The sequence below is a fragment of the Gobio gobio genome, assembly GCF_949357685.1.
Source record: "Gobio gobio genome assembly, chromosome: 6".
Classification (NCBI taxonomy): Eukaryota; Metazoa; Chordata; class Actinopteri; order Cypriniformes; family Gobionidae; genus Gobio; species Gobio gobio.
Window position 1 is genome coordinate 50,900,988 of NC_137102.1, and position 25,412 is coordinate 50,926,399.

General features: G+C 38.5%; 1 protein-coding gene across 1 annotated transcript in view; it reads left to right on the forward strand.

Annotated features, from left to right (window-relative positions):
* The window catches only part of acsl3b (acyl-CoA synthetase long chain family member 3b), a 48,183-nt gene extending 27,378 nt beyond the window's left edge, over positions 1-20,805 (forward strand). The window contains exons 8-17 of the mRNA XM_079820539.1: positions 3,189-3,339; positions 6,162-6,285; positions 6,490-6,561; positions 10,085-10,224; positions 10,342-10,514; positions 12,314-12,388; positions 12,479-12,670; positions 16,005-16,119; positions 16,233-16,390; positions 18,147-20,805. Coding sequence (XP_079676665.1) covers positions 3,189-3,339; positions 6,162-6,285; positions 6,490-6,561; positions 10,085-10,224; positions 10,342-10,514; positions 12,314-12,388; positions 12,479-12,670; positions 16,005-16,119; positions 16,233-16,390; positions 18,147-18,304 — 1,358 coding nt within the window. The 3' untranslated portion in view covers positions 18,305-20,805. The remainder of the gene's footprint in view (positions 1-3,188; positions 3,340-6,161; positions 6,286-6,489; positions 6,562-10,084; positions 10,225-10,341; positions 10,515-12,313; positions 12,389-12,478; positions 12,671-16,004; positions 16,120-16,232; positions 16,391-18,146) is intronic.
* The last annotated feature ends 4,607 nt before the right edge of the window (positions 20,806-25,412 follow it).

The window sequence follows — 25,412 nt, forward strand, 5'->3', positions numbered from 1 at the left end:
CCGCTATGTCAGTCATTTTCACTGTGTACTGTATTCAAAATTAGCATTACCTGGTCTTTGAGAAAATCTGATTCCCAGACCACCAGATTTCTGAATGACCTGCAGGTTCTTCATTTGTGAAAAATACTATAGGATCATAGAAGTACTTAGAATATCCCAAATGTTTCCAACTATTTGTAAATCGTGAGAAATTGCTATTTTAACCAAGGAACCGGGACGTGTGAGGGAGTCGCCTGTCGATTGCGTCATATCTGGGTTAGCCTCGGTTTCCGGTTTTATTTAGCAGAAACGCTGTACTCTCACTGCAGTGTGAACAAGTATCATAGCAGCCGCCGAGCGAACGTCATAACTTCCTTTTCAGCACACGCAGATATATCTAATACGATAAACAGAGTTGCATTACCTCATACTCATGACTGGAAAAGAGGAAGTGGCGCCGGCGACCGTGTCATAATAAAAGTCCTGCCGGCGACTATGCCATAATAACAGTCCCGCTCTTCAATCGCTCCCGCGGCTTTGCTCAGCTTCCACAACACTCGGTCCTGCTCTGCTTCATACTACAGTAACGTTAATAATCGCATCCATGAACATGATTTCTGCCCGAGTCCTATCCTGACTCTTTTCCACCGGCTGTGAGGTGAAGAACACATGTCCCAAGATTCTGCGCTCAAACATGGCGTCATTACACTACGCCTTTGTTTTGAACAGGCGACCTCTAGTGGACGGAAAAGTTACATAGTGTAGCTTTATGTATAAATCTTTTTATTTTAGTTTAAATTAATTTTTCAAATTGATTAATTTCCATATTATTTTAGTAAATATCTGTAAAATAAATCTTTAATATTATATAGGTCTATATCCTTTGGATGAGACGTTAAACCGAGGTCCAGACTCTCTGTGGTCATTAAAAATCCCAGGATGTCCTTCGGAAAAAGAGTAGGGGTGTAACCCCGGCATCCTGGCCATATTTGCCCATTGGCCTCTGTCCATCATGGCCCCCTAATCATACCCTTATACTGATTGGCTTCATCACTCGGTCTACTCTCCACCAATCAGCTGGTGTGTGGTGGGCGTTCTGGTGCACTATGGCTGCCGTCGCATCATCCAAGTGGATGCTGCACGTTGGTGGTGGTTGAGGAGATTCCCCCCTTCCATGTAAGGCGCTTTGAGTATCCAGAAAAGCGCTATATTGTAACAAATTATTATATCGCTATATATCGTCCACCCGGCTCACTCATCCTGCTCAAGATATCGGCATAGGCAAATAGAATAACACTAGTTTATATGCATACTGTTATATTTGCATGGCACATATGGATTCACATACTACTTTTAGTATATAGTATATACTACACAGTTTAAATATAGCCTTGGGTTTCCAAACACAGATTAAGCATGAGAGAAATTCACAGAAGCCTTTGCTTAGCCGGTGATAAAAACACTACTTTGTGTCATGTTTTGAAGTGTATTGACCAAAACAGCTGTAAACATGATTTTGTTCGGTGAAGAAAGACAGCGGGACCTTCGTGTCAGATGAAAAGAAGACTTGAGGGCATGCGGACCGGTGTTGAGAGCATACACGCTCAGCCTTTGTGTCAGATAAGAGCAACTGTTTAGAAAACCCTTCTGGAGATAAGAGAGGGAGATGTTATCATTATTTCTCAGGTTTTCTCTGTTCCGAAAGACTGAGATTAAAGGTTTGGACATTTCACTGGAGTATTAGACCTTTGTTTTTTATGAGAGCCTGTCTAGCTAGTCTTAAGAGGTACCAGTTACGGCTGCTGATGCCAATGAACATCAGTTGTACATAAATTCTGCCTTTAAAAAAAGAGATGTCTGAAATTTTAAATGCTTCATATTTAAAATATTTTGTTTTTATTTGAATAAATATAACATTTAATAATTTCTTACAGTACCATTCATATATAATGTGTATATGTATGTATGAATATATATGAATACAGAAGTAAACAGGACATTCAAGTAAGCAATTACGTGTTCATTTATTGTGTGATCTGCCGTGGAAGCCAGTGAATTTATGTGCAGGCAATATAAAAAAAAACTAAGACGAGGATGCAAAAAAAGAGCAGAGTTTTTAAAGATTTATGATACAACCCCTCATGTTTTGCTTGTAGAGATGTCACTGTAATACTGAGTTGTGATTCATCACTGTCCTTCACTGACTACCTTTCGCAACTGTCTTGATCATGTGGGGCATGTGAAATCTTTGAAGCGACTCCAATGAGTGCAGAATTGTGATGAATGTTTGTCTAGAGTTGCGTAAAAGTTGCATTTGATATATATTCATATTTATTCTGTTTTTATTTTAATATATATATAACTTACACACACCCACATTTTTAAAGAAATTAATATTTTTTTTATTCTGCAAGGAATTAATCAAAAGTAGATTAATTTATAACTTTACAAAATGTATATTTCAAATAAATGCTGTTCTTTTGAACTTTCATTTTATCAAAGAATACTGGAAAAAAAAATGTTTTCAACATTGATAATTAAAAAATGTTTCTTGAGCATCAAATCAGCATATTAGAATGATTTCTGAAGGATCATGTGACACTAAAGACTGGAGTAATGATGCTGATAATTCAGCTTTACCATCAGAGGAATAAATTACATTTTAAAATATATAAAATGGAAAACAGTTATTTTACATTTTAAGAATATTTCACAACATTGCTGTTTATATTGTATTTTTGATAAAATAAATGCAGCCGTGGTCAGTGTTTATTTATATATAAATAATATGTATATATGACTATCAAATATTAATTTCATATGTTAATATTATGAAAAATATGAATTTCTATTTATTTCAATGGATATACAAAATACATACAACTTGCGGTTTAAAAAAAAAAGGCTTTAAATGTTTTTAGTAACTCGACAGAGCTGAAGGGCTTCAAGGCTTTTATTAAACTAGAGCGCATTTACTGGGGCCAGAGGTTTAATTTACGTTGCATTGGGCAGATTTATGACATCTGTTTTGGACGGAGAGATTCTGATGATGTGCAAGAAATCTTGGCTGCAAAGTGGCCTGGCCACCAGCTTCCCATTAAAAATTAAGTCAGTTCTCCTTCAAAGTAGTTATTTTAGAGCACTTCTGTCTGAAATGGCACTACATGGCTGCCACTAATGAAGGGATGCGTGTCTTTCTCTGTGTGCAGTAATGGTGTCCCGCAGGCAGCCTGTCCCGTCTGATATCGCAGTGATCATGTACACCAGCGGCTCTACAGGCATTCCTAAAGGAGTCATGATCTCCCATAGCAACATCATCGCTGGCATCACGGGCATGGCTGAACGCATTCCTAACCTGAAGTATGTTTCTCTGACGCCTCTATCAAGCGTGATTCTGTCTGTCTTCATTCAGCTAATCTTCATTGTTTTATTCATTGGCAGTGCTTCATGTTGTCTGTATAATAAATTAGCATTTTAATGTTGTATTAATCAAGGTGTTAAAGAAAAAAGCTGATCACAGTGATGACATGATTAAAGACGCTGATGATCAAAAAAAAAGGTTACCTGGCAAGCAAATCCATGATGTTTGCGGAACTAGCACTGCTTTATAAATCATCAGTTTTCATTTTAAGTTAATTTACCCATGATCCTGACCTTATGGTTAATGTACTCTGTCGTTCACTATTGTTTAGGGTAGTGTTAATTTCGTCAGACGAGACGAGACTAAATATGTTCGTTAACGACCTTTTTTTCCATGACGAAGACGAGACGATGACGAGACTGCACCAATGTCCAAAAACACTGACTAAGACTAAATTAACATGCATTATTGTTGACGAAAAAGGACGAGACTAAAATGTTTTGCATAAAATAAAAACTAAGATAAAATCTCTCTTCATTTTCGTCTACAATTGTCTCTACTTTTTCATCATGAGATGAATATTCAGCTGTTCAAAATATTCAGAAAGAGTTCCCGCTGTTGCTGGAGTACAGGTCTCTCTCAGACTCCGCCTGTCATCTCGCGGCCGCGCGCGTGTGGTCACGTGGTTCCCGGAGCGCTCAACACCTCTAGCGCTGTGTCAGTATATTTGAATGGCTTAAGCCGCGTAAGTTACACAACAGCTTCATTTTACAGGTGTTTGCAGCAATTTTTGGTAAACAGTACAGCATAGTGTGCGTCAGCCACATTTACAGTATCATTTTATTATGGAGAGTGGTAGAGATGCAACATTGTTAACATTAATGTTAATGTTTTTCTTGTATTTAGCCCTCAGGTATTCCTTACTAATTAAGTCACACTTATAGGCTACTCATTGGTGGTCAAATGTGACCATACACCTTAACTATTTTAAAAATAAATAGCCTATATTTTAATTCAATAATATTTATTGAATATTTTGAGGAGATCTTTTGGTACTAAATACTATTTGTGCAATACTTATGGTCCATTAATGACCACTTAAAATATTTTTCTTCTAATATTTTTATTATTTATATTACAATTAGTGTGTTAATTAAGGTTAAAATAGAGAATTCCACTGCAAAGAGGTAAATTAGAGCCATTTTGTGGCTGGAAAAATAAAAAAAAATTCACTTGTAATGCCATTACCCACTGGGTGCCTGTATGGCTCTTTAATACATACACATGTAGTCTAGTTGCTCAAAAAAGTATTGCAGATCATAACTGCTGACTTATTTGTGAAATTTTGAAATGTTAATAATAGTGAATAGTAAAGAATGCAAGCAAATATAATATAACCCCAAAAAAGTGTAAAAAACGTATTCTTTATATGTACAGTAGAGTATACATATGAATTCATACTGAATCAAGATCGAAATCAATATTTGTGCCCATCGTCTCATGAGCTAATGCTGATTTTAGGCATCTACGCTGTAAATCAACCAGTTAGCTATGGTGTTGTGGCACAAACATTATGCAGGTTATATATATTTTATGTAACTTATTTTGCCACAAAATATATTGAGTTTTCCTTTGACTAAAGCTAGACTAAAATGACTAGACTTTTGGTCGACTAAAACTTGACTAAGATACCTTGAGTTGTCTTTTGACTAAAACTAGACTAAAATGACAAGACTTTTAGTCGACTAAAACTTGACTAACAAAAAAAGATATGTGAATGACTAAATATGACTAAAACTAACAAGGACATTTGGCACAAGACTAAGACTAAGACTAAATTAAAAACAGGTGACAAAATTAACACTAGTTTAGGGTCAGTAAGATGGGTAAGAAATTAATACTTCTATTAAAAAAAGGATGCATTAAATTGATCAAAAGTGACAGTAAATACATATATAATGTTACAAAATATTTCTTTATAATAGTTTTTTTTTTTTACTTTCTATTCCTTAAAGAATCCACAAAAAATATTAAGCTAAATAAATGTCGTCAACATTAATAATAATAATAAAATCATCATATTAGAACGATTTCTGAAGGATCATGTGACCCTGAAGACTGGGGTAATGATTACAGGAATAAATTACATAAAGCTCATAATAACATAAATGCAGCCTTGGTGAGCATAAGAGTCAACAAATCTCACCGACCCCAAACTTTTGAGCGATATTGTATATTTAAATCTATAAAATCTCATTAAAATTAGATTTATTCATACTTTAATGTATTACTGGGCAGTTTATGTAACTTTTTTTTAATGTGACTTTGTATATTGTTCCTAAATGTTCCTAAAACACTTTAAATTGTGAATATTGTTTCTGCATTTAGAATCAGAATCACCTTTATTGCTAACTAAGTACAATGGGTTTACATGTACAAGGAATTTGTCTTGGTGTACTGGTGCTTAGAAATAGTAAAAAAACAAGAGGAAAAATTATGTTAATAAGATAGACATCTATAAGTTCAAATAGGAAAGTGAAAGAGAAGTATAAATATAAATCAACTGTAAAGGAATTAAAAAACATAAAGGAAGAATAAAAAATAGATCCATTAACTGTAGGATGTGAAAAGTAGGCCAGTGTAAAAGCTCACAGTTTGAAGAGACACTTTTGAAGCTGAACTTAAACTATTCTAGCCATTTTGATGCTTTCTGTGTCTGCGTGACTGAACACTGGCCTGCCAAATTGTCTGAAATGTAGTAGCTTGTTTAGATACCGGTATCGGATTTTCTGTTAACAATGTTTCTTTTTTATCGTGACAGTGAGAATGACACCTACATTGGCTACCTGCCACTTGCTCATGTCTTGGAGCTCAGCGCTGAACTGGTGTGTGTGTCACATGGCTGCCGGATTGGATATTCGTCACCTCAGACTCTTGCTGACCAGGTACAAACGCACACATGCATACACTTTAGTCATGCTATTGTGTCATCATCACCATGTCAAGCTCTTTTACAATCTTAGAATACTTTTGATTGCATTATTACTATCATTGTTTGCAATTATGATGCAAATGCAAAGGAAAACAAAAAATGCAAAAGTAGCATCTAGTGTGCAATATCTTCTCATGTTTTGTCCTTTCTCCCACAGTCATCTAAAATTAAAAAGGGCAGTAAAGGAGACACCAGTATGCTCAGACCAACACTGATGGCAGCTGTACCTGTAAGAACTCACATTCACATAAACGCACACAGTGGTCATAATTAGGGCAGGGTTGATATATTGATATTCTCAATTTCAATCGATTCTTATTTTGATGAACCTATATCGATTCTTAAAGGGTTAGTTCACCATTAATTACACATTGTCGGTCCCAACCCGGTCCCACGCCGACTTTTTGGGACTTTAGCTTATTCACCGTATCCCCCAGAGTTAGATAAGTCCATACATACCATTCTGATCTCCGTGCGTGCCATAACTGTCTGACGCACCCACCACTAGCCTAGCTTAGCACAAAGACTGGAGGTAAACAGCTCCAGGTAGCCTCCTGCTCAATAAGTGACAAAATAACACCAACATGTTGTGATGTGTATAGTTACAAAGTTACATTATAGGTACATTGAACAATCACTTTTCTCTGCACCGCTCCATTATGAATGCCCGAGGACGAGCCGAGCGCATTTACATTCTGTGAGTGAGATCCCATCCCTGTGGGCGGATTGAAAACATGCGGAACTAGTTCCTTCTACTGGCTGTAGTCTTCAAGGCCTGTTCACACCGGGACGATTTTCGCGCGCGTTTATCGCCGACGTTTAACGCCTCGTGACTAAACAATGGGCGCCAATGTGAGTGTTCACACCGACGCGTAAAACGGCAGGCGTAAAAGCGTCATTTTTAAAAAAACGCCTCGGGTTCGTTTTTTTATTTTGACGCGGCGCGTTAAAAACTGGCCGACCAATGAGATCAGCGCTTTTGTTCACGTGCCTGGAGCTGCTGAAGTGACAGTAAAACACGACTGGGTGGCGCCCAAGCACAAAATCGGTCTTGCCGAGCACACATTGATACGACGAAGAAGTAGTAAGTAGACAAAGAAGAAGATGAGCTGCTAATGCTGCTTGCCAGTTAGCAAAAAGTGTGTGAATGGTTTTGCCATAGACATAATATATCTGTGGTTTTGGCAAGCACGTAAATACTGTCTCTCTTCTTCTCCTGTGTGACAAGCGAGTGTCAGAAGCGTAAGTGCCGCAGCACCACCTTGTGTACCAGGAGCGCATCTACTGAATGTGCACATTCACTCTGCGCATCGCCAGTGGAAATCGCTTGGGTGTGAACACTCAAGACGCGCCGAAAAACGTCACGAAAAACGCTGGCGATAAGCGCGTGCGATATTCGTCCCGGTGTGTACAGGCCTTTAGGCTCTGGCCAAAAAATCCTCAGATGACGCAAAATGCCGATATTTGCATCATCTGAGGATTTTTTTCCAGAAATAAAATGTATAATTCTCTCGTCTCTGGGGGATATGAGGGGGGAGTACGATAATTCGAATATACTACCGGGTTTCTACTGATACATAGCTTAATCACTGAAGTAACCCTTTAAGATATTTTTGATGAAATTCGAGAGCTCTCTGACCTCTCCACAGACAGAAGGTCCAGAAAGGTAGTAAAAACATAGTTTAAATAGTCCATGTGACTCCAGTGGTTCAACCTTAATTTTATGAAGCGTCGAGAATACTTTTTGTGCATAAAAAAAAAAATAACGACTTCATTCAACAATTTCTTCACGTCTGTGTCAGTCTCCTATGCAGTTTACATTGGCCAGACACTTCATAAAATTAAGGTTGAACCACTGGAGTCACATGGACCATTTTAACGGAGGGGGTCAGCGAGCTCTCGGATTTCATTAAAAATATCTTTATTTTTGTTCTGAAGATGAATGAAGGTCTTACGAAGGGGTTTGGAACGACATGAGGTAGCGTAATTAATGACAGAATTTTCATTTTTGAGTGAACTTACCCTTTAATTCCCAGGAATCAATCTTTTAGTCTGTGCTGTTTTCAGTTGGTGCGTGAACAAAACTTCAATAAACGTTATCTGTAGCGTGCCTCCCGTCTAATAAATATTTTGTTACTTTTTACATGAAACAAAGTCTCAGCTGTCATATTATGTCAGTTGTATTATGAAATTGAAACTATAAATGCCGCTCTTTAACATGGTGTGACAAACCGCTGTAGGGCCTCAGTTCAAGTGAAGCGGCACCGCATACTTGAACGGATCATCTCTTCATCATTACTATTTATAGAACAAAATAAACATGAATGTACATCAGAATGTATGTTGAAAGATACAGTACAACTGAATCCTGTCTCATGTAATTGTGCAATCCGTTTCCACCGCTGAAAAACGTCAATAAAACAACTAGTGAACATTGTCATGTAACATTACATTTAATTCAGAAAAGCCATTCAATGACCATAGATTGATAGTTAGTTATCTAGAAAAATCCACTCTGGTGATGAGCATTTTGCTATATATTATACACTATATTACATATTCAATATATTTTTACTTAAAGGGATAGTTCACCCAAAATTTTAAATTAGCCCATGATTTACTCCCCCTCAAGCCGTCCTAGGTGTATATGACTTTCTTCTTTCAGACAAATACAATCGGCGTTATATTAAAAAAATGTCCTGGCTCTTCCAAGCTTTACAATGGCAGTGAATGACAGCCCAAAATTTGAAGCCCAAAAAAGTTTAATGTTAAGGTTTAATGTATATTTGAATAAATCTGTCATGAAAACACAAATTATGACAGCCACCATTTAAATGTTTATATTTCAAATTAGGAATTGGAGTAGAACCCTAATTGTCATTAAAGTCCCCCTGTGGTAAAAATCAAGTTTTTAATGTTGTTTATTTGTGTATGTGGTGTTTTTAATATGCTTTAAGACAAACCATGTGCAAATTCATCGGTCAACATCACAATGCTGAGTATTTTTTTCCTTAAAACTACAGTTTACCACAGACAGTCTCAAAAATGAGGTTTGAAATTGGCCATCGTAATCCCTGTATTTTTCTGTTGATACGAAAAATCAGGTACATTAGCAATATAGCGGGTGAATGTATATGTATATTACAATGTTATGATGAACTATATGCCTTTCTCCACTGCCGTTCTGGTGTTCAAAGCGTTTCTAAGGATGCTGATTTCTAGAAGGCAGCGGTCTGACTCTGAGATGGCAAACGGGAACATGGTTTGTGTAACATTAGCAACGCATTATTAGCTGTTTGATAACATAGTCGATCCAAAGGCTAATCATATCAGTACCCATTATGTGTCCGATGTAGAGAGTGATACATAAAACGCATTACCATTCTGATACATTGACTTGTATAATTCACTCGTCCACTTCTTCTGAATCAGTTTCTGGTTTAAACATATATGGCTGAATTAATCAGTATTTCCCCTTGCCATTGTGTAGCGTTTACTATAGTAAAGTTGACCGAGTGGAGCAGGTATTCTGAGCTGGTGTGAGTGAGTGGAGGCGGGGTCTAATGTGCATATTCATGGCTACACATACACTAAATGAAGCACAGTTGTAGAGTTACAGTCAAGCTATTTTAAGGCATGAAGACATTTTCACAGTTTAAAAAACTTTAAACATGTAATTTTGGTTATCAAAGATGAGTTTTAATAGATGTGTTTAATAGATGAAGTGTTTCTCTCTCATTTTGTCTGTATAGGAGATTATGGACCGGATCTATAAGAATGTGATGACTAAAGTTGACGAGATGAGCAGTGTGCAGAAAACTCTCTTTGTTCTGGCGTACAACTACAAGATGGAGCAGATCTCTAAAGGATACAACACGCCTCTCTGTGACAGGTATAATACAACAATAATGTGATGTCTTCCAAAACTCACTGGGTTTGTCCAGATGCAGTTGATTTTCTGTGTTATATATTTTTATGTCTAATTGCATCTTGTTTTTGTGTTCTGCAGGCTTGTGTTCAAGAAGGTTCGCTCGTTGCTGGGCGGTAAAATGCGTGTGCTGTTGTCTGGCGGAGCTCCTTTATCCGCAGCTACTCAGCGTTTCATGAACATCTGTTTCTGCTGTCCTGTAGGACAGGGCTATGGCCTCACCGAGACCTGCGGAGCTGGGACCATCAGCGAGTGTAAGCACGGGATTCACATAGAAGTTGAACCTATGAATCCGGACTGGAGTAATGGGACTTAGCGCAGGCCTCACAGACCTCATAGTATAAAATCAGAGACTGGACCAGTAAGGTGCAGTAAAGCCAATAGTGAGCTCTAGAATTAAAAGGTGTGTCGTGTCAGTACTTCAAATCAAGGGTGTAGGAGGTTCTAGTATTAAAATAATTATATAGAATTAGAAGCTTGTGCAGATTCTCCAAAGATTGTTAAGAATAAAATTATTCTTAGCTGCTGCTTTCTTATATTCTAACTTAAAGTCTGCATCTAACGGAAGTTGCGATCTTTTCTCCCTTATTGTGACTTCAGCGAAAAATGTGGGGCGGGACTTGATTTTGTCCTTCGGGATTTGATTGGATGGTTATGGTTTGCTATAGGTTGATCTTGTGAGTCACAGGTTGTCCCGCCAGATGTTGTTGCAAGAGGAAGAGAAAGTCAGTTTGATTAAAGATTACGAGGGCACATGATTTAAAAGAAACAAATTGTGCAAATCAATGTGCATGGATAAATAATTTATAATAAATACTGCAATATTTCATAAATTAATAATTGTCAATTGTGTTTTGAAGAACCAATGAGTTTCATTATTGTGTTATGCATCACGTTTGAGCTTCTGCAAGAACCAATGAGGTTGTTTCTCGTGTTACGCAGCACGTTTAAGCTTCCTCAAGAACCAATGAGGTTCATTCTTGTGTTACGAAGCACGTTTGAACTTCAGCAAGAGCCAATGAGGTTCATTTTCGTGCTGAGATTATTATAATTTTTGTGCAGTGTGATCAGAAGATACAGTAAAAGTTTTTCCCATATTCTGGAGCAGGGGTCTCAAACTCAATTTACCTGGGGGCCGGTGGAAGTAGACTCTGGGTCAGGCTGGGCAGTGAGATTGTGTGTGTGTGTGAAGATTGTGCACGAACCCCGCCTACTTTGATTTGATTGGCCATCTGAGCGCTGTTAGACCACATTGGTTTCGACTGTCTGATCAGCCCGGATCAGTCTCAAATTCTGTTCCTGTCAATCACGCGGTGTCAACCAATTATACTGCACGAGGGAGGGCCGAGCTAACGCTCTCTCTCGCACACACACACACATACGAAGTGAGGCGGCTAGCACGGCACACGCAACGACTCAGCAAAAAGGTGCTTTTCAGAACAACCCGCGGCCCGCACTTACACTAAACTTTGATGTCAAGTAGGGGGCCACCCGCAGGCCGCGAGTTTGAGACCCCTGTTCTAGAGGTATTCAAACTTTTGTAAAAAAATAAATAAAAAAACACTTAAAAAGAAAACGGAAAAACACTGAAGTATTGCAAACATGCATTTGTTTCTCCCTAGACATTTAGAGAACATATTGATATACTGTATTTCCTTCAATTTTATTCCTTCAATTTTCTTTAAGGAATAAACCCTGCTTTTGTGTTAAGTTCAACTCTGACATTTTTAGTCGTCCAGAAATAACTCTTTGACTGCAGTCTCTTTGGAATTTAAAATCATTATCTAGCAATCACAAACGACTAAGAAAAAGGTCATTGGAATTCATGGTTCAAAAAGTGTGGGATTAATACATTTAAATCAATGCCATGGGGTCTTGAATAAAAACCTGGGTTAATCCACTGGGTTAATGGAACTATTAGTTAGATTACAGGAACCTATTGCTCATAAAAATATGATAGCAACACCTTCAGTGCAGTTTACATGGAATTAAATCTGAGTAAATTAATGTGTAAAATTGAATAATTGTATTAATACTGTGTGTGTTTGTTTAGTTGCTGATTACAGCACCGGACGTGTTGGAGCTCCTCTAGTGTGCTCAGAGATCATGTTGAAGGACTGGGAGGAAGGCAAGTTCAGCTTTTTAGCAATTCAAATACTGAGATTTGAAATCTTATAAAATGTTGCCCATTGTAATGTATTTTTCTTTCTGTCCTTAGGTGGTTATTTCAGTACGGATAAACCAAACCCACGAGGAGAGATTGTTGTTGGCGGTCCCAATGTCACCATGGGTTACTATAAAAACGATCAGAAGAACCGAGAGGACTTCTTTGTGGATGCGAACGGCCAGCGTTGGTTCTGCACCGGAGACATCGGAGAGTTTCACCCTGACGGCTGCCTCAAGATTATCGGTGTGGAGAGACACATACACACAAACAAACCTTTTTTCAAGACATAGGCCCGGTTTCACAGACAAGGCTTAGATTAAGCCAGGGTTAGGCCTTAGTTCAATGAGGACATTTAAGTCGCTTTTATAAACGTTCCTTAGAAAAAAAAACATTACTGATGTGCATCTTGAGACAAAACAATAACACTGACATATTTTAAGGTATGCCAGTGCAAGTTGCTTTCAGTTAAAACAGCACAAACATGCATTTTAGTCTGGGACTAGGGTTAAGCCTTGTCTGTTAAATCGTGTAATAAAATCTCAGCACAATTTAAGTGTTATCATAGTAGTTTCTATGTACGTTTCTCTAAATCAGTGGTTCCCAAACTGGTACATGAGGTGACAGAGGGGGTGGTACGCAAATAAAATGTGGAGTTTTGACTTTCATTTAATTTGACGCCACCGAGCATGTCATTCTAGCAAGCAAAATGCCATACATACATGACATCCAATCAAATTACATCATCTTACGCGGTCCAACCTGACTGCATCCACTCAAGCAGCGTGCATATGATTGTGTTGCCTTAGCAAATCGTGCTACATTACTGCCATTCTGGAGAATGTACCTTTGTAAAAGTGGGTTTTTAGGAGACTGACAAGCCAGACCCACATCGAGATGTTGGGTCTGGGAACACACCATTGGCAGGGCTCAATCCGAGCGGAGGGATAAACGCTTGTCTTTCAAATTCCCTCTGCACGTTATAGGATAGCGCTATATCCAGCCAGAGCCATATCAGTGGTGACAACAATCACAAGCGGTTTGTGGCTGAGTTCCATGCGTTTTCCCACCAGCGGAGCTAGTTGATAGATTACACTTTTGCTGTAATCGGTCGGCAAAACTCAGAACACATCTTCCTTTTTTAAGAATGACTTCAGTGCCGTAACGTTCTTTGTTAGCAGGGATTTCACGCGGAACCGCCACAACCCTGCCGTCATTATGTTAAGCCCGCCCACTGACTCTATACACGCTGTGATTGGCCTGACCAGAGTTTGGTTTTTCAAGCTCGCAAGTCTATGGAAAGTTGCTAGACGACCCTGGCTGCAAATTACATTTGCTGCCGCTAGGGTGCGTCTAGATTTCTAGGCTAGGTGTTTAGCACTTTAAAAATAATAGCCTATAGACACAAGACTGTATAGGGATTGATTCAAGACTCAATATATTCTCAAAGAACTTTTGTTGAGTTTATGCAAGCAAGAATGCAATTTTTCTTTCCCCCAAATATCCAAATGTGACATTTGATTTTATACAATTGTTCAACAAACAAAAGCGTAATATTAAGTGATGTGCATTTTAAACACAGTACTGTCATTATTGTTTGCAACTAAATAATAGTTCCAAAGAAAGCCACAGCAGAACTGCAACACACAGCAGTGTTTCGTGATCTGTGGCTTTGAATGAATCGTGAGAGTCAATGAATCAAAGACCCATTCCTAAATACAGCCACTTGCTTTATTACTCAAAGGGTTAGTTCAACCAAAAATGAAAATTCTGTCATTAATTACTTACCCTCATGTCGTTTGACACCCGTAAGACCTCCGTTCATCTTCGGAACAGAAATGAAGATATTTTAGTTGAAATCTGATGGCTCTGAAAGGCCTCCATTGGCACAATGGCACTTTACACTCTCAAGACCCTTAAAAGGTACTAAAGACATCGTTACAAAGTCCATCTCACTACAGTGGTTCTAAAATAACTTTATGAATCGACGAGAATAGTTTTTGTGCGCAAAAGAACCCTAAATAACGACTTGCATAGTGATGACGATTTCAAAACAAGGCATCATGAAGCTTCGAAGTGTTAAGAATCAGTGAGTCGAATCATGATTCGGATCGCGTGTCAAACCGCCAAACTGCTGAAATTTGGCGATTCAAACCGCCGATTCGACTCGCTGATTCATAACGCTTCGAAGCTTCATGATGCCTTGTTTTGAAATCGTCATCACTATGTAAATCGTTATTTAGGGTTTTTTTGCGCACAAAAACTATTCTCGCCGATTCATATAGTTATTGTAGAACCACTGTAGTGAGATGGACTTTGTAACGACGTCTTTAGTACCTTTTATGGGTCTTGAGAGTGTAAAGTGCATTGTGCCAATGGAGGCCTTTCAGAGCCATCAGATTTCAACTAAAATATCTTCATTTCTGTTCCGAAGATGAACGGAGGTCTTACGGGTGTCGAACGACATGAGGGTAAGTAATTAATGACAGAATTTTCATTTTTGGGTGAACTAACCCTTTAATGAATAAATGACTCAATGACTCACTCATTATGATATTGATTTACTGGCGGTTTTAGTTTAAAGGTCCCGTTCTTCATGTTTTTTTGAAGCTTTGATTGTGTTTACAGTGTGCAATATAACATGTGTTCATGTTTCGCGTGTAAAAAAACACAGTATTTTTCACACAATGTACTGATCTGTGTACTGCTGTTTTCACTGTCCTAAAAACGGCTGGTGATTTCCTTGTTCTATAAAGTCCCTCCTTCAGAAACACGTAACGAGTTCTGATTGTGCCAGCGCTTACCGTGTTACTGTGCTGTGATTCGACCGCAGCTTAGCGCACGTGCCAGCAGTTCCTGTGTTGTGATTCGACAGCAGCTTAGCGCATGTTGGAAAGGTCACGCCTCTTAACGGAGAGATGTATGCGTTCAATAATCTCTACAGCGTCCCTGGGAAAGCCAAACAAAGGTGATTTGACTCCTGGATGAAAATAACAGCGTCTCGACGACATGGCGATAAACACACTCAACGCAACAGTTCCTTTTCTCCACGCGACACGTCCTCTTCTCCACGTGGGACAGCAACAAGACCACGCCCCCTTTTTCGCGTTTCTTTGTGGGCGGAGGTTAGTCTGCTCTACTGCTCTACTGACGTAATTAAAGAAGGAAGTACCAGGATGTAGTCCAAGCCAGCCGTTCGCTGTAGGCTTTGAAAGGGAACTTCTGTTAAATAAAATATCTCGCTTGGCATTGAACTTTGAGCTTTATAATTTTACAGGTATTATTTATGCTCTAACAGCAACATTACACACTAACTAAAGTTTGAACAATGGGATCATGCGGAATGGGACCTTTAATATTTAAAAGTATCACTTCTGTTTTTACCATCATTGCATATTTCTCTATTGAACATTGTTTTATTTAAAACACGCACTGGAAAATCAATTTAAGTGTGCAAATATTGTCCCTTAATGACTGCTGTCTAAGGGGTATGCAGAAGGATGATAAATGCCTCAGGGGGTACGCCACTCAGAAAAGTTTAGGAACCACTGCTCTAAATGGTTTTGGCCTGTGTGTGTAGATCGTAAGAAGGACCTGGTGAAGTTGCAAGCTGGTGAATATGTGTCTTTGGGCAAAGTGGAGGCTGTGCTCAAAAACTGCTCCTTCATCGACAACATCTGTGCTTATGCCAACAGGTGAGTGCAAACGTTCACATACACACTGTGGCAATTCAGCACTCACACATGCTTCACAAATGTTGTGTGGTGTTTTAGATGAGATGTATAAATCTTTCCCTCTCTTTACACAGTGATGAGTCTTATGTGATTGGGTTTGTGGTGCCCAATCAGAAGCAGTTAACCACCCTTGCTGCGCAGAGGGGCATTAGAGGATCATGGGAAGAGATCTGCAACCATCCAGTGATGGAGAAAGAGGTTCTACGTATCATCACAGACGCGGCTATTTCAGGTCTGTCAACAACAGGGCAAAATGACAATTGTGTAGATAGAATATATATATTTTTGTTTTAAAAATTTGTATAGTTTTATTCAGCAAGGATGTATTAAATTGGTCTAAAATAACAGTAAAGACATTTATAATATCACAAAATTTGGTTTCCTCAAAAATAAGCAGATCAAATGTTTCCATTACCCTTTAAATTGCGAAACACGTCAATCGCAAAAACAACGTTTTTACGCTCCCATGAGGTGGTTTTTCAGGCAATTTGAAAAATTACAGGTCGCCAGGGGTGTAGTTTAGGGGGGGATGGGGGGGAGGTAACCCCCCCCAATATTCAAATCCATCAGTTACAACCCCCCCAATATTTCAACATGAAAATCACAGTAGATCAAATGAAAAATATGTAGAATTAATTTATTTTGTAACAATAATTTTGTTCCTAATCAAATATGAGTTTGTCATAATAAATCAGACAAAAAATACTCCCCCTCCATTGAACCCATTGGTAACGGCGTGGTGTTTGAATGGGAGAGCACACGGGTAACGTTAGCGCCAAAAATGAAGAGAAGCTGGTCAGAGAGGGATGCAAAAAAAATAAAGCATGTACTGAGAATGAGGTATGAGAATATTGTGTATAGCTAAATAGCTAAGTACACACCACATATATTTTAAGTAGCTAATCCATTGCAATGTATTTAGCTATAACTATTGGTATAACAAGTTACCAAAGCAGCCGTCTATTTTGCTAGTTAATTTTCAATAGTGTCTGTAATTATCAATGACAAAAGTATTCACATCGGTGTTTGTTTTCTTCCTAAATTAATCTGACTTTTGAACGAATTGGATGAATGAACGATTTAAGTGGCTCACTCACTCACTCACTTTCAAAAACATTTTTAAATGCATTAAGGTGGAATGTAAAAATCTTAAAATAAATGTCTAAATGTTGTCTCTTTCATATTGAATTTGTAATCAGTTAAAGCATATAGATGTTCCCCCAATGTTCAAACCAAATCTACGCCCTTGCACCTGGCGTATGTAATAAACAATCATTCTGTAAAGATGACGCCGTATGTCGGACAGAAGACGAGACCGAGTTCTTTATTAAAATCATAAAAGACAATAGAATTACAGGAATACTGGATTCTAAACAACAAAGAAATGCCACAAATTATTAAGACCTTGAAGCAGATGTGAGGGAGAAACACCCACAAACACCTGTGGCCGCTCCCAAGTATAAGGTGCTTTCCTTGCCATTAATACTTGGATAACACGCCTACGTCTCCTTTGATTAAAAATAATGGCTAGTGCAGTGACTGGGATATACACAAACCTACCAGCATACGTGCATAATTTTGTAATGACTTATCGCGAGAGGAAAAAAAAATGTTGTAGTCGTATAACAATTGTTAACGGAAAGGCTGTCATTTCACAATCGTTTTTTATTGACATTTAGTTTTGGCAAATCTGTAATGGAAACACGGCTACCGATATAAGGAATGTTTCTTGAGCACCAAATCAGCATATTAGAATGATTCATGTGACACTGAAGACTGGAGTAATTTCACTAGCCCAGTTCCAATAAAAAAACAATTAACTGTCACTCAAAACTTTTGCTAAAAGACTATCCACAGTATTTTGCCATTTTTTTAAGCTTCTTGCTGTTTATTACTATGTTTAATATTTATAGTAGCTTAGCAAGCTACAGTTCTCATCACCATAAGGCTTTGAATTTGATATATAATCTCCTTTTTCTTATTCACAGATAAGCTTGAGCGCTTCGAGATCCCAAAGAAAATCCGTCTGAGTGCCGAACCCTGGACGCCAGAGACGGGCCTGGTTACCGACGCCTTCAAACTCAAACGCAAGGAACTAAAAACACACTATCAGGACGATATCGAGAGGATGTACGGCGGCAAGTGAATGAAACCAGGGGTCAGTCGGTGGTGTGATGTGGGGGGAAGGGGTTTAGGACACACCATGCCACAATGCCTATATACGAAACAAACAACCCACAATCCTCTGCCTTCCTGCTTCCTGTGATGTTCTGCGATCAAAACAGGGACACACTTGAATTCTGGTTATGGTTCGATGAGAGGGAACGGAGCGAAAGCGAACGCCACCTGCTGAAGCGGGTACTAAACGACGCATTTTTCTCAGATGATTCGCAAGAGTGACTCCTGGAACGGGCACAATACAACCTACAGACTGTGAGACTTTTGGACCCCACCCATTTCTCTTCCTTTTCTCTCATTGGCTCTCTTTGGTAGACACCCCGTCCTCACATTATTCTGTAGGCAGATGCGCTTGATGATTCCACCTGCAAAGCGCTCGCACTGAATTCTCACCTCGAGTCTATGCAGGGAAACTTCTTTTTTTTTTTGCTTATTTCTTTGTTCGCTTTGACCCATTTGTTTTTTCAAGGACTGACGTTTTGGTATGAAACTGATTTGTGAGCCGTGCAAGATTTGGATGTGTATGGAATGTTGCTCTAAATGTATCTGTTACAATGTATGGAATCTTGGCGTGTGTACTTGACATTTTGTTACTCGGCTTCTGTTGTTTACCTGTATCCAAAGGCTGTTACTGTCACCCTGCGTGAAATTAATGCTAACGCACATTGAGGACTGTGTACCTAGAAAGAGCTGCAGAAAATCCTAACAATCCAGACCAGGAGAGACCAGTATTAAACCAGACAGTTGTTCTAATGCGAAAAAAGCAGCTCTAATTCTACACAAAATGCTAAGAGCTTTTATGGAGAGCAATCTTAAGCCAGAGATGTGCTCTAATACAATACAAAAACCTCAACATTAATCCAATTTCACTCGCATACATAATCCAAATTTTGCGTTTCTATGTCAGCGAGTTGGCGTCCACCCAAGTGTATGCTTTGCATCTAATATCTGATCTGCATCTGAACAATTCTCTCCTCGTACGTTCCTCTTACTCATGTCTACAGGGTTTGCCTAAGGATCACACAAAATGTATGACTCCATACTTTCAGCGTATATATTCCTTTGAACTCATTTTTTTTTTGGTCTGAATTTGTAAAGCCTTTAACCTTATTCCTTTTTAAAATGTCATGTAAAGTATGATGTCTGCCATTGTGTTGCATGGATGTTTTGCAAGGGAGCCAAGTGTTGAGGTGGAGTAGTCTGGGTTTTCTTAAATGGCCATTTTTTTTATTATATTGTGATATTGTCATCGTATGAAATGATTAGTGACTTCAACAAAGAGGAGACATGAATTTGAATGTGCAATAGACAAATGATACGCACAGTCCGGCCCCAAGAGCATGAATGTCTCCAGCCTCTTCGATGGAAGAGACGCATTTATTCTGCTTCAGACTGTGCAGATCGCTAACACGATTCGACAACTGATGCATTATGATTCGCATTTGACTTTGCATGATTCAGGAGATGTAAACCAAACAAGCTTCGAATAAGAACATATTGTATCTCGGACATGGACAAATGTGGCATACGTTTCTAAATCTGTACATTTATTCATTATTTATGTGAAAATGTCCTGTATTTGTTGATTTTCAGCATTTTGTTTGTTTTTTTTATAATGTTTTCTGGTTTACTTTAGATGCTGTTTTGATTAATCTTTGGTTGTAGAAACACTCCAGCTTTACCGTCACAACATGATGCTATTTCTTTTATTTGTCCTAAAAGGAACTGAAGGCAAATGGTGTTCCTAAACTAGACAAGTCTGCCTTTCCTGAGCTCGATGGAGGATGTCGATTGCCTTTTTTTACACAGTGGAAATTAAAAGTGGTTTATAGGAATTTATACTTTTGATTAATTTATTTTTGTCTTCAAATTCAGGGAGTGACTCATCCCCTCTTAGAGCTGCTATTCTGCTCACCTTGATTGTGCTTAATTTACATCCTGCAATAGCATTGGTTCCAGCCGTAAGCAGCTGGCCAATCAGCTGTCAGTCCAGAGAGACGGGAACGTAATCTGATTGGTGTGTTCGCTTGTCAGTCGTGTCCTTGGCAACAACTAACCCAAATGAATCACAGAGTTCAGCCTGTTGGACACTGATGCCGTCAACATGTCTCTTTAACCGCATTTTAGCTTACGTTCTTGACGTCCATGATTCAGAATGATGTTTAATGTCTGCACGCAGACCTATTGAGCACACACAAAAAGGACGTTTGGTGGATTCATTCTCTCTCCTTCTGTTGCTCGCTCCATAAATATGACGTTTAGGTCAGAAATTGCATTTAGCAGATGTACGGTTATTAACTCCTTTAAATTTGTTTAGTCTATTACTGACCGGGTTTGGGGTCTTTTCTCCTCTGTGTGGGTGGTTACTGTCTTACGACAAGCAGGTCATAGCAAACATCTCCATTATTTATTTGTAATTTGGCCTTGAAACTATGTTATATGGAATAAAGTTTTGTGAATTATGAGGGGATTTTTGAGTATTATTCATGTGCCATTATTTTCAGAAAATGAATGGTTCATATTTATGATTTAGAATTATTAGGGGCCAAGCACCGAAGGTGCGAAGGCACCTATTGAAACCGTTCCCGTTCTTATTAGGGGCCAAGCACCGAAGGTGCGAAGGCACCTATTGAAACCGTTCCCGTTCCTATTATTATTATTATTAGGGGCCAAGCACCGAAGGTGCGAAGGCACCTATTGAAACCGTTCCCGTTCTTATTATTATTATTAGGGGCCAAGCACCGAAGGTGCGAAGGCACCTATTGAAACCGTTCCCGTTCTTATTATTATTATTCATCTTCTTCTTCTTCTTCTTCTTCTTCTTCTTCTTCTTCCGCCACAAAGTCTATGGCAGCCCATAGAACCGTATGGTAAAAAGTTGTGAAATTTGGCCCACTAATAGAGGACAGTCTGAAATGTCACCGTAGCAAATTTGAAGTCTCAAACTCAATCCCTCTAGCGCCACCATTAGTCCAAAATTTGACTCATGTTTATGCTAATAACTTTTTAACCATAAGGGCTAGAAACAAAATTCTTTTTTCCTCTGATTCCTTGGCTCAAGACGATTCGATTGCACCCTATGACGTCATTTTCCGTCATAATAATTTTCCCGCCATTTTGAATTTTCCGAAAAACCTACTTTTACGAACTTGTCCTAGACGGTTCATCCGATTTGCACGAAAATTGAACCAGATCATCTTCAGACAATGTTGACAAAAAATCTTGCAAATCAAGTTGATTCGTCAAATCATTTGCGATAAACGCGCAAACAAATTTTACGTAGCGGTTGCAAAAACACACTTAAGGCAATATCTCCGCAACGCTTTATCGTATTCAAACCAAACTTGGTACATGTCATCACAAGCATGACTTGAGGCATCATACAGCGTTTCGGCGCAGCGCCACCTACTGGTCCGGAGATACGAAAAATTGCTATTTTTGCTTATAACTTCTGAACTGTTTGTCCAAAAATCATAAAAGTGGTCTCGTTACATTCAGGACGGCATGCCGAGTCGTCTGATATTCAATTTTACCATATCGGCCATTTTGGCTGTCGGCCATTTTTAATTTTGTCAAAAAATGCTCTATTTTACAAATGCATTAGTATATTGTTACTAAACTCGGTATGTGACTTCCATGCTATGCCCTGAAGGTACTCAAAAAGTTTTAGGGCAGTGCCACCTTGTGGTCAAAAGATATAACAAACTTGACAAAAATGCTAATAACTTTTGATTAAATTAGCCTAGTATATTGAAACTGGTCATAATAGAGTCATTGGCTCATGCCGATTCAATTGCAACCTATGATGTCATTTTCGGTCATGATAATTTCCCGCCATTTTTAATTTTCCAAAAAACCTACTTTTGCGAACTCGTCCTAGACGGTTTGTCCGATTTGCACAGAAATTGAACCATATCATCTTCAGACCATGCTGACAAAAAATCTTGCAAATCAAGTTGATTTGTCAAATCGTTTTCGAAAAACGCGCACACAAATTTTGCGTAGCGGTTGCAAAAACACTCATAAGCCTATATCTCCACAACGCTTTATCGTATTCAAACCAATCTTGGTACATGTCATCACAAGCATGACCTGAGGCAACATGCAGCGTTTCGGCGCAGCGCCACCTACTGGTCCGGAGATACAAAAAATGGCTATTTTTGCTTATAACTTATGAACTGTTTGTCCAAAATTCATGTCTTTCACACCATGCTTTGAAGGTACTCAAAAAGTTTTGGGGCAGTGCCACCTTGTGGTCAGAGGTTATAACAAAATTTACAAACATGCTAATAACTTTTGATTAAATTAGCCTAGTTTAATGAAACTGGTCATAATACAGTCATTGGCTCATGCCGAGAACAGAGATACTAATTTTGCCATATTTGGTCAAACATCATGTCCTCAATGTTCTTATTTGATCAAAACCTACTTTTTCAAACTCATCCTAGACCGTTTGTCCAATTTCCACCAAAATTGAATCGTATCATCTTCAGACTGTGTCAACAAAAAGTTAGGAATTTTGCATCAATAGATGAAACCGTTTTTGTAAACCGCAGTGACGAAGTTGAGCCATGATGCCAAAATGACTCTTGAGGCTGTATCTCTGCAATGCTTTGACATATTGGCATCAAACTTTGCATGTGTCATTGTTCCCTTATTCTGACCACACCACATACATTTCGTAACTGTGCCACCTATTGGTCAAAAGTGATAAACCATTAACTTATATTATCAGTGACTCTATATATGATATTTCAGCCATTTTGCCTAATCTTCTTAAACTGTATAATTGTTCATAGCTGCAGTTGGTCTGACACTCTCAGACTACAATGCATTTTCAGCCTTATGCCTAAAATCATCTTAAAACGTGATTAATTTCTCATTGCTGCAGTTGATCTGACACTGCCAGCCATTTTGGCATGTCTTGTCTTCTTCTTTGCGCTTGGCCCCGGTATTGCTGCTTGCAGCTATATTTCATCTTCTTCTTCTTCTTCTTCTTCTTCTTCTTCCGCCACGAAGTCTATGGCAGCCCATTGAACCGTATGGTAAAAAGTTGTGAAATTTGGCACACTAATAGAGGACAGTCTGAAATGTCACCGTAGCAAATTTGGAGTCTCAAACTCAATCCCTCTAGCGCCACCATCAGTCCAAAATTTGACTCATGTTTATGCTAATAACTTTTGAACCATAAGGGCTAGAAACAAAATTCTTTTTTCCTCTGATTCCTTGGCTCAAGACGATTCGATTGCACCTCATGACGTCATTTTCCGTCATAAAAATTTTCCCGCCATTTTGAATTTTCCGAAAAACCTACTTTTACGAACTCGTCCTAGACGGTTCATCCGATTTGCACGAAAATTGAACCAGATCATCTTCAGACCATGCTGACAAAAAATCTTGCAAATCAATTTGATTCGTCAAATCATTTGCGATAAACGCGCAAACAAATTTTACGTAGCGGTTGCAAAAACACTCTTAAGGCAATATCTCCGCAACGCTTTATCGTATTCAAACCAAACTTGCTACATGTCATCACAAGCATGACTTGAGGCAACATACAGCGTTTCGGCGCAGCGCCACCTACTGGTCCGGAGATACGAAAAATTGCTATTTTTGCTTATAACTTCTGAACTGTTTGTCCAAAAATCATAAAAGTGGTCTCGTTACATTCAGGACGGCATGCCGAGTCGTCTGATATTCAATTTGACCATATCGGCCATTTTGGCTGTCGGCCATTTTGAATTTTGTCAAAAAATGCTATATTTTACAAATGCATTAGTATATTGTTACTAAACTCGGTATGTGACTTCCTTGCTATGCCTTGAAGGTACTCAAAAAGTTTTAGGGCAGTGCCACCTTGTGGTCAAAAGATATAACAAACTTGACAAAAATGCTAATAACTTTTGATTAAATTAGCCTAGTATATTGAAACTGGTCATAATAGAGTCATTGGCTCATGCCGATTCAATTGCAACCTATGATGTCATTTTCGGTCATGATAATTTCCCCGCCATTTTTAATTTTCCAAAAAACCTACTTTTACGAACTCGTCCTAGACGGTTTGTCCGATTTGCACGAAAATTGAACCAGATCATCTTCAGACCATGCTGACAAAAAATCTTGCAAATCAAGTTGATTTGTCAAATCGTTTTCTATAAACGCGCACACAAATTTTGCGTAGCGGTTGCAAAAACACTCATAAGCCTATATCTCCACAACGCTTTATCGTATTCAAACCAATCTTGGTATATGTCATCACAAGCATGACTTGAAGCAACATGCAGCGTTTCGGCGCAGCGCCACCTACTGGTCCGGAGATACAAAAAATGGCTATTTTTGCTTATAACTTTTGAACTGTTTGTCCAAAAATCATGTCTTCCGCACCATGCTTTGAAGGTACTCAAAACGTTTTGGGGCAGTGCCACCTTGTGGTCAGAGGTTATAACAAAATTTACAAACATGCTAATAACTTTTGATTAAATTAGCCTAGTTTAATGAAACTGGTCATAATACAGTCATTGGCTCATGCCGAGAACAGAGATACTAATTTTTCCATATTTGGTCAAACATCCTGTTCTCAATGTTCTTATTTGATCAAAACCTACTTTTTCAAACTCATCCTAGACCGTTTGTCCAATTTCCACCAAAATCGAATCGTATCATCTTCAGACTGTGTCAACAAAAAGTTAGGGATTTTGCATCAATAGATGAAACCGTTTTTGTAAACCGCAGCGACGAAGTTGAGCCATTATGCCAAAATTACTCTTGAGGCTGTATCTCTGCAATGCTTTGACATATTGGCATCAAACTTTGCATGTGTCATTATTCCCTTATTCTGACCACACCACATCAATTTCGTATCTGTGCCACCTATTGGTCAAAAGTGATAAACCATTAACTTACATTATCAGTGACTCAATATATGATATTTCAGCCATTTTGCCTAATCTTCTTAAACTGTATAATTGTTAATTGTTGCAGTTGGTCTGACACTCTCAGACTACAATGCATTTTCAGCCTTTTGCTTAAAATCATCTTAAAACGTGATTAATTGCTCATTGCTCCAGTTGATCTGA